General features: G+C 30.6%; 1 protein-coding gene and 1 pseudogene across 1 annotated transcript; both read right to left on the bottom strand.

Moving 5' to 3' along the window:
* Positions 1 to 3,788: 3,788 nt before the first annotated feature.
* LOC17876783 (serine/threonine-protein phosphatase PP1 isozyme 7) lies at positions 3,789 to 5,365 on the bottom strand. The gene is made up of 4 exons (XM_006280729.2): positions 5,052 to 5,365; positions 4,401 to 4,960; positions 4,093 to 4,317; positions 3,789 to 4,020 (listed from the first exon to the last, which is right to left on the bottom strand). The coding sequence occupies exons 1-4, from the start codon at positions 5,224 to 5,226 to the stop codon at positions 3,982 to 3,984; spliced, it is 999 nt and encodes a 332-aa protein (XP_006280791.1). The 5' UTR covers positions 5,227 to 5,365; the 3' UTR covers positions 3,789 to 3,981.
* A 494-nt stretch (positions 5,366 to 5,859) lies between these two features.
* LOC17875812 lies at positions 5,860 to 8,346 on the bottom strand (annotated as a pseudogene).
* Positions 8,347 to 10,813: the final 2,467 nt, after the last annotated feature.

Here is a 10,813-nt window from a genome sequence, read left to right as displayed (position 1 = left end):
AATTTAACTTTATAACCATGTCTCATAACAATTATATCTGATCATGTTTTTTTTTATGAGAAATAATTCAGATAATGTTTGTTTTTGAATTATAAGTTCCCGTCTTGTATCCATTCCTATAAGTTTATATTTTTTTTTAATAAATAACACCATTTACATGTAACTAAATATTATTTTAGTATATGTAAAATTTCATATACTCGTCCAAAAGTAGAGATTTATACGTCCCAATGTTGAATTTTGTACAATATTTTGAGATTTTGACAATTAAATATAACTACCAATTTTTTTTATTTCAACCGGTTATCCAAAACCTATATATTATATTTTTCAAGGATAGTTTAAAATTGTATGTATATGTGAGATAATGTTTGTAGATATTTATTTATTATATCATACCAATTTGACATTTTATTTGTTTTCAATTAGATTAAATCATAAAATATAATCCATTTATTATTTAAAAATTGGTAATAAGTCGTTAAAATCATTTAAATGTGATATATCCACTTGTTATTTGGTTTTAATTTTAATAGAAATTCTATATGTTTATAATGATTTGATAAAACAATTATTTAATATTTGATAACAGTAATGATATGCAAATTGCCAATGGATGAAGATTTATTTTGTAAAGATTGTGTGAAATTAATAAGAAAAAAGAAGTTTAGAATAATCATAAGCTAACTGTTTGACCAAATAAAAAATCATTAACTAATTGAATTAATGATACATTTTGTAGATATCTTTTGTGCTATAATTGCTAGATTACTTTTTGAATATGAATATTTTTTTATGTGAAAATAAGAAATTTATGTGATCTAAAATGTTTATTCGCATGATTTTAGCAAACAAATATTTAATTATTGATTTGTTTAATTTTTATTTATATTTAAAAATTATATAATTTTTAAAAATTTGATGATATAATCAGTTATGTATATATACTATGTAGAATTTGATTAGTTGATTATTTCATATGCTAACATATTTTTTTTAATCTTTTTATTAATCAAAAAAATGTTATCTTTGTTTTTTAGATATATGATGATTTTGTTTTATTAGATTTCATTCTATATCTATACTATTAATTTCGAAATTATATTAAAATATTAAATATGTTTATGTATATTCAAAATAGACATGTTTACATATATTTAATTTTGAATTTAATTATCCACTTTTTATGGTAAAAGATTATTATAATTTCCATAAATATATATTTTTTTGTTTTTTTGTTTTTTTTTTTGCTGTCAATAATTCTGTTTGGCAACTGGAATATATTTCATGAAATTTTTTTTTTTCAATTAGGGGGTGTTTGGCTTCAAGTTGTCCTTCCCAATTAATAGTATAGATTACGAAATAGATACGAATCGTCTCCAAGCCACTTGCAAATGTTAAATTGTCAAAATAAATAATAAAGTTTAGTATATTCCAAGACCCAAAAATGTTTCATTTTCAGCTATCCGTTACCCAATTTGGCAGAAATTTTAATAGATTTCTTCAAAATCGAAAAAATTATTAATATAAATTGAAGTTTTTAATTGAGATTAGTAGCTTACATTGAGATTAGGTACTAACTCATGTGGGCTGAACTCTTTATCTGATATAAATTTGTAAGATTTTATTTTGTTTCTATTTAATTGAATATTTATGTATCCCATATATGTGTTTGTATATCCAAAAAAACATTATATTTATTTAATTATTTTGCGATTTTATTTATATTTTATAGATTATCTTGTTTAATTATCTTTATTACCTTCAGTATTTTTTTTTTCATTTTTCAATTTTTTCTAATGGTATTTCAATGTAATTTCTTACAATTTATAAGGTTATTTTTATTTGTGTACTTCTCAATTATAGGATATATACTTAAGATATATGATTTATCTCTGATAAATATATCATATATCCATTTTGCTGTTGACTATACATATTCAATATTTAATTTGTTACAACTTTCAATTATGTATGTTCATATTGTACTATTTAATATATTAGTTTGTCAATAGATGTAGTTTATGGGTATGTATAAAGTAAGACAATAATATACTACTAATTAAGGATACATTATGTCCACCAACAGCTAACTCCAGCAGTTTAAAATCCCCAAACTGCAAGCAAGAGGAATGTGACAATAATAACATATTAAAACTATTTTATCCTAAAAGAAGGAACAGCTAACACCAACAAATATAGAGCTTATACAAAATTATCTCATTCGGGTTGTGTAATTATTGGTTGCGATTAAAAATATAACAAAATTGGACTGTATATTAGTATAAAATTTAATGGCTCAAATAAGCATCTCGTTATTAGTAATTCAGAAGTACACAACATAGAAAAGTGTATTTAATTACAATACAACACCATTACAAATTCTATTAAAAATACAACTTCTTTCTTATTATAACATGTGAAAAAATTAATGACGATTCTACTACCAACAATTCTATCCGACCCTATTAGATTCACCACATATTACACATTTTTATGACGACGCCTCCTTCTTCATTCGTAGAATCATGGTGAACGGCTCTAATTGTGCATTGTTATAGAATGCATGTAAGCTTGTTTCCTTAATCTGAAAATTAATAAATCTTATTACCTGGGTGTCGAACCCGATACATCTGGGTGTAGAAGTTTTAAACAACCTTTCGTCAATCACTGGACCAAGGGAGCTTCCACCAGGTGGAGTTTAATGTAATGTATTATACGATAAAAGGTATTTGTTTTTTATTAGCTGAACACATAATTGATGAATGTTTTGTGCCAAGAAAACAAGTCCGTTGATGAACCGTCTTTCTTCAACTTCTTTGAATAGGTTGCATACAAGCTTGGTTCATATATGTGAAGATGAGAACTTGATGAGCAAGTTTAAAGTTAACTCGAGTTAATATAAGTTGAATTTGTGTTGTGTTAAATGCTTTTAAACCACATAGGGAGTGTTCAAGTTGGTGCAAGAAATCTGATTGTCACTATAAAAAAAGCGAATTGGACACATTGAGTAAAATTGAAAAGAGAGAGTATACTCTATGTAGCACACAATGTAGATAGAAGGGTGATAGAAAACATAAGTTTTGGATTGGATTTTCTCAAATAGACAAGTGTCGGTAAACAACTAGTGAAGAAATTGAAAAATGATATGAATCAGTTGGGCTCCAAGCTGTTTGGTAAACACTATAAGAAGAAAAAAGATTTGGAGGGCGATTGGTGATGACTTTTAAGGCTTTAAAACCATTTTAAAGCCTTAACAGTAATTAATTTGCCGATCAACAATTTTTTTCTTTTATTTTTTTGTAAAGCATTAAAAGTCACTTCTTTTTTTTCTTTCTTTTTTTTCTCATTTTTCTTAAAACGTCAAAAACCTGACTTTAAATTTAATCAATTAAAAAGATTTATTTTTCATATCCCCATTACATTTAAAACATTTTCACAAGTTTATAAATATATTTTATATATTTTATTTTTATAAATTAATTACTCTCATTTTTTTCTTGTTCTTTTAAGATCCATTTCAATAATACTTTTATTTTATAAATTCATTTATGATATAATGTATATTTATTAAAAATATAAAATAATAATAATAAGAATAACATACATAACTTTAAAAGCTGTTCATTGCCAATCAGATTTTAACAGTAAAAATTTCTACAACCAAAGCATCTACCGCCAAATTCTCTGTAGCCAAAATTTTAAAGTTAAAGTCTCTACAGCCACAAGTAACAGTCGTTACCAATCGACCTCTTGGTTAATTAAAATTTGTTTAAGAAATACACATCTTCCAAAAAATGAAAACATTATCTTATTATAAAATTTCATAATCCAACCATTACAATCCAAATTTACAAACAGTTGAGAAAGAAAAAAATAACACACACACAACGGTACAAAAGTTTCATAAAATTCCGAAATTCAAAATCCTCTTGCTAAATAGTCATTATGTGGACTGTTATGGAGTAATCAGATCCTTCATCAGTTGTATCCTTTCGAACTTTGTGAACTCAGAATCGACTGCACATAAACATGTTTCGATCAAACAGTTAAATATTTGATCTTTAGGATAAAGCGTTTTCATTAACATACCTTGACTTTAGGATAAGGGAAGCTAGTTTTAGCACCACCACCTCTGCTTCCAAAACTGAACATTGATCTTTTGTCATTAGGTTTTAAGATCTGAAAAGAGCAGGTCAAGTCATCGTCCACACTCATCATGGCACCTGCATTGTCGAACTCTCCACAGTAATTAGGCGCAGAGAATATCGTCACGAGCTGCTTATTCGCAAAGAACTCGAATCCATCTTCAACAACCTGTCACAAAATGGTTGCTTGAGTCAAAAGGAAAAAAAAAACAGAGAAACTGTTTCTTTGGGCACAAGGAACACTAAACAAACCTGATGCGCCCTACAAATTAGGTCAAGGTCGAGTCTTTTCAGAAACCCGGAAACTGTATCTGAACCAAAAGTGTAAGAGACTCCTCTATCATTAGGCCCCCAACCTCTAACATCTTTGTCAGGATCAGACCACAATAGATCACAAAGTAAACCGCGATCAGGAATATCTGTTGGACGACGAATATCCCTAATCTGTCTTAAGCTAAGCAGCTCGGGTGAGAGACCGCCGTGCATACAGAGAATCCTGTCATCGATCAGTGCAGCCACAGGAAGACAATTGAAACAATCTGTGAAGATTCGCCAAATCTTGACACTGAATCGGCGTTTACACTCATCATAAAAGCCGTAAATGCGATTGATTGACGCGCTTTCGTGGTTTCCTCTAAGAAGGAAGAAGTTTTCAGGGAATTTGATCTTGTAAGCGAGCAAAAGACAAATCGTTTCGAGGCTTTGCTTGCCGCGATCTACGTAATCTCCAAGAAACAAGTAGTTCGAACGAGGAGGGTATCCACCGTGTTCGAATAGTCTCAAAAGATCCGGATATTGTCCATGAATGTCCCCTGTTTTTTTGTATTCAATTAAAAGATTACATAAGATTAAGAACACAATCAATCTCAGAGAAGAGCCAGAGAGAAACAAAGAGAAGCATACCGCAGATTTTTACAGGAGCTTCGAGTTCCAAAAGATTTGGCTGTCTTATAAAGATATCTCTAGAGACAAAACAGAGCTGTTTAATCTCTGTTTCAGACAACTGAACAGTCTTTCCTGGTTTCTCTCTAACTTCAAGTAACCTATTGATCACCGAGTTTAAAGTACCAGCATCCATTACTAAAGCCTCAAGAAACAGAGCAACAATGAGAGGAGACAACAACAACGAGAAGACCTATACGATTTATATCAAAACAGAACCTATTGACAAATATGAAATAAATTAAAATAAGTATAGAGCTTATGTTCTTATATGCTCTTTGAGAAAAAAGAACGGTGATTGTCAAATTGAAGAAGAAGGGCTTTTATAAAGAAGCGTTCAAGAATATATTCACCATACTTTTTTTAGCAAAAAGTCCCATGTGTTCAGACCTACCTACATTGTTCTAACTTTCAACTATGTAGTAAATCAGATGCTAACTAATTTAGAAACATTATTTTCGTGTGTTTTTTGTTAAACGTTACATGCTTTTTAATCCATTCTAGTTACGTTGCGTTACGCTTCATAGTCAAGATCTTTCGGCGCGGTAACCCATTGCGCGAAAAAAGCTTTCTTTCTTCGGGTTATAGTATCAAAATGTGTTATGGATTTGTTCGGATCATGTCAAAGCAACTTGTGTTATGTATACAAGAACATATTCGATATGAAACTAAGGGATGTGAGAGGACACCACAAGGAATAAACGAGGAAAGAGAGAGATTGGAGAATATTTAGTTTTGCTTTTGCCCTTTTCTTATATTAGAAACCATAAAGGAGTAAAGAAAGATTCCAAAGTTAGGAGGAAACGAAGAGTGATGCCTCCTCTTACAACTTCTAGATCATTTCGTCTTCTTAGCTGTATCTAATTTACACATAGATACTTATAAGATTCAGTAATGTCCTCATATGACTCCACGGAGAAAACGAAAACAAAAACAAGAAAATAATTTAACTTCTAGGGTATTAAACTCAAAGATAGTGATAAAAATGTTAGTGCTAAGTTTGTGTATATTAGTCATAAACAGCAAGCTTCTCATACTTTTCACCTTTGATGGCTAACATCATGACATCTTCAGGATTTATGAGTCCACCTTTTTCAAGTTTTTCAAGAAACAGAGTTAGTAGATTCTTCGAAAACCCGCTAACCATAGCCACTCCTTTCTGTTTAGCCATCACGGGTGTAGCCGACGAGTCCCTCAGGTTCCAAAATACTAGTTCCGGAACGTTTTCTAATCCCATCTTTCTGTACTTCCTCTGAATCTTTTGATAATCCGTTTCCCATTTCTCCTTGGCCTCTTGTTGGTTCAAATGGCTGTTTGCAGCTGCATCATAAAACTCCATGTCACTGAATACAAACAACCTCTTGATCATTTGATCATTGGTTAGGTTATTCTTAACTGCAAACTTAAGGATCCTATCAATCACCTTCGGAAATTCCGGGTGCGCTACACATTTCATTTCTCTAATAAACTCAGTTTTTTTCATCAAACTCGATCCCTTGATGATATGAAGCTGTGGGGATTTGGTTAAGGTAATAACTTTCCCTTTCCACGGCTCGTCATTAACTTCTGAAACCAATAACCCGAGAGCCACACAAACCTCCATAGGTGTACCAGCCATACTTTTGGAGACATCACAAGCGGCCAGTGAATTCTTCAGCTTCCCTTTCTTGCCAAAATCATCGACCACTCTCGTCCATTGAAGCTCAGCAACTTCCGCGTCAAATTCACTATCCTTCAGGTGCTCGATTATCTGATGAGGAAGCAGCGCACCAGCCGCAATCTTCTCCTTTCTGGATTTCACATCCTTCAAAAACTTACTCTATCATGTTCCACCGAAGCAACTCTCTTGTACTTCAACAAATCACATCCCTTTTCACTTATAGACACGGCAGACAACTCTAGCGCTTTATGCAATGGCACAAGAACCTCTTTCCTCAACCTATCTCTAATCCTATAAGCATAATGCGCTTCTCCAACACCTTCATACTCATCTCTAGAAAACATCCTTCTAGGCTTCTAGCAATTGCCTCACATATCAAAGTAGTCTTATCATACGAAGAATCAATCGAAGGACACCATTTAGAAGCTAAACTAATCTTATCAGCTCATTGGAATTCAAATACTTCAAATCCGATTTCAAAAAATCAGCAAACAAAGCAGCAATTCCATCAAAGAGTAACCTATAATTAGCATCTGAGTTATACCTCCTTAACGCCTTTTTCGCCTTCTCGAACTCTCTATGTTTCCTTAAAGCCCTAGCCTTGACTTTATCGACCGGACCACTAATCTCCTCCACAGTTTCACAAACCCTATCTTCCAACTCACGTCTTTCTCCAAACCCGAATCTTTCCTCTGTCCATCTGCTGACCTTCCAAGATCCGATACAGAATCTCAGGCAAATCTCTAAAATAACAAAAATCGACAAGAGCAGGGAGATTCAAAGCTAGGGTTTTGGGGTGGTTCTTGTAAAGCCAAAACGCAGCTGTGTAAAACCTTTATTCATCTGATTCCTGTGGGAGCTGGATCCACCAGAGAGCTAGAGTGAGTTGTATGTGGGGACGTCTACCTTGCCGAACTCAAGCCAAATCGAACTAAAGACAAATGCTAGTTTAAAAACTGTATGCGAAGTAAAGAGTAATAGAGTTTGAATGTTCTGTTATTATCAATCCTTTCGGCCCCTTACAAGTGATCTCCCTATCATCCTTATATACAGGTTACTAAGTAATTAAGGTCTCGCGCGATCTCCGCTCCGGACATTACGCGATCTCCATTAATGCTCCGTTGACTCATCAGCTCGTACGTTACGAGCTCCCTTTAGCGGCTCCTACCCCAACTCGCAGTTCGTCTACAAACGGGCCCTTTAACTGGGCCTCCGAGAGGCCCAACTTCTCAAGGGGTGTCAATTATGGTGCCCACAATTCCCCAGTTCTTCTAACTCCTCTGAGATTAGAGACGAGTTTCAACGTAGTCAAAGGATCTTGAGACCAAGAACTCGCCAGCCTTTGGATTAACTTTTCTGTAGAAGTGTCGGAGACGACGTGGAAGAAGAAATTGAGACAAGGGTTCCCAGAGGAGAGAAGCGTGGGAGAGAAGTTTTCTGACAAACCCTTTCGTGGTACTTCGAGTCGAGGTTTAACGTAGCCTTCAAACTGTGGTCATCTGAAACAGATGTAAGCGGTTTGAATGTTGTTGTCTTGAGTCTCTTGACGGTGGCGACGGAAGGTGGACCAAGAAGGGTCGCAGTGGAAGAAGTCATTGAAGGAGAGAATTGGTGATTGTCTTGGTCTCTCAGTTTCTCAAAGGGTTTGTGTCATTAAATGGTAAGACTATATTTAAAGGTAAGTAAAGAAACCCTAAGACAATAAACTAAAGAATTGTTTAGCTTAGAGACCAAGTAAATGAGAATATTGGACCTAGCTATATGAAAAAGGAAAAAAAAGAAAAAATACTTGGGAAAATTGAAAATAAAGTAAATCATCTCTAAATTCATGTTTAACATCTTTAATATTAGGCTTCGTCAGTCACCATATTGTATGAAAAACTATCGACGGCCTTGGTGATTTCTGATCTACTCAATGAATCACATACTAGTCTCTGCTTAATTTACGTACAGATGAAGCTCATCTTAATATGCTGATGTATATAATATAGTTATCATTGAGAGCTCGCATAAATTGATTAAAAAACATTTAAAGATCCAATAAATGATCATAAATCATATTTTAAAATCGGAAAAATGTTATTTGATTCACGAGTTTTAAAATTTAAACCATTTAAATAATAAAAAATTTGTGTGGCCATTCAAAACAAAAATTTGTCATTGACTTAGTTTTTATGATATCAACTTTCGTTGACCGAGCCAAAATGAACATCATATCCAAACGATGGCTAGTTGCTCTGCTAACGAATTTGAGGATATGATGTTCATTTTGACTCGGTCAACGAAAATTGATGTTATAAAAACTAAGTCAATAACAAATTCATGTTTTGAATGACCACGTAGAAAGTTCGTGGTTTAAATGACCTAAATTTGAAAGTTCGAGAATTAAATGACAATTTTCTTTTTTAAAATTTGGTGCTATTGAATTTCCTCTGTAATCCATAAGATTCAGCAAAACTTTAAAATTAAAAACTTCTAAAATCTGTGTATATTCAGCAAAACAACAAAATCATCTAAATCTATACTATTAAAAGGGAAGCATTTTTTATAAGATAAACATAGTATATACAATTAAAAACCAAAATAAAATAAAATTCAATCTCAATCATGTAGCCAAACATAATAAAAGACAGCAAAATATATTTTTGGAAAACAAATCAGCTTTAAATACATAAAAAATCAAAACTAATAACTAACCAACATTTCATAATAAATTTGTTACCATAAAAGGTGGACTATTTAATTCGAAATTGTATATATCTATATAAACATATTTTAGTTTTTTTCTAAAATTTCTACCTAATTTAAACTAATATATTCAAAATGTTATAATATTTAAATTATTAATATTTTAACCTTAATTGAAACTTTTAAAATATTTAGTTACTAAAAAACTTTGAAATATTATAATTTTTGAAAATGTACACGTTTTTTAAAAATATTAAAAATATTGAATATTTAATAGGTTCCAATATTATAACATTTCAACTTAATAGAATGTTAAAAAATATTAGAAATACATAAAACTCCAAACAAATATTAAAATATTATAAATATTTAAGATCTATGGAGTTTCAAATTTTAGAACTATGTAAATATTTATAAAGTTTGGAGTTTAACATTCTACTTAAATATATAAATATTTATAACAGTAATTTTTAACATTCTGTTAAGTTGAAATATTTTCATATATTATAAATATTTAAACTACATGTAAAGTTTAAAATTTAGGAAATATTTAAAATCTATTTAAAATTTATAAGTTTAAGTATTATTATATTATTCAATTTTTAATATCTTGAAGATAATTTTATTTCCCATGGTTTTTAAAACTAACTTTTATTGTCAAAGATATACAATTTCTATAAAAAAATTTAAATACTTCTTAACAACATATTTGTTTTTAAGAAAATCAAATCTAACAATCTAATATATATATATATGATGTAAATATAATTATATATTTCAGAGTTTTATGATATTTTAATAATACACAGGTTGGTTTGCGAAACTCATAATCATATGGTAGTATGGGTCATGATTTATATTTACGAATTTAATTTTCACGGGTTAGTCCATCAAATATATATGATGTATTTTTAATAATGTAATTTTATTAAATAATTTTCTACAGTTATACCAAACTCGTGCTGTAGTAGAAGTATTAAAATACAATCATGCATGTACGTGTGGATCCATCACTAATTTAGTTCACATTTGATCCGGATCCACCGTTACTAAAAATACGAATTTCTTAGTGAAACTATTATTATTTCAATCAAACATTCACAAATTGAATGAAAACGACACATCAAAGTTTGAGTTATAAATTTTATATGAAACAATTATATTTATGAATATAAATTCATACGTATGTACGGGTATGAATGTGATACATGAATTTTGGGTAAAAAGATAAATATTTATGGGAGCAATATTCAGTACTCAAAATCTCATTTGAATTCGTCAACTTTGGAAAGGGTAACTATCTATTTTGGATGATATATATATATATATATATATATATATATATATATATTACTAAGTAAATTACTTACTTTTA

Source organism: Capsella rubella, unplaced genomic scaffold (genome assembly GCF_000375325.1).
Source record: "Capsella rubella cultivar Monte Gargano unplaced genomic scaffold, Caprub1_0 scaffold_8, whole genome shotgun sequence".
Taxonomy (NCBI): Eukaryota; Viridiplantae; Streptophyta; class Magnoliopsida; order Brassicales; family Brassicaceae; genus Capsella; species Capsella rubella.
The sequence above is the reverse complement of the archived record's forward strand: the minus strand, read 5'-3'. Positions and strand labels throughout refer to the sequence as shown.

What these genes read in the sequence shown, in the direction of transcription:
- LOC17876783 (XM_006280729.2), bottom strand. Translation starts at nt 5,226, where the DNA reads ATGGATGCTGGTACTTTAAACTCGGTGATCAATAGGTTACTTGAAGTT. An exon ending in AGCTCCTGTAAAAATCTGCG is followed by an intron (nt 4,961 to 5,051) that starts GTATGCTTCTCT and finishes ACAAAAAAACAG; the next exon opens with GGGACATTCATGGACAATAT. An exon ending in TCCCTTATCCTAAAGTCAAG is followed by an intron (nt 4,021 to 4,092) that starts GTATGTTAATGA and finishes GTTTATGTGCAG; the next exon opens with TCGATTCTGAGTTCACAAAG.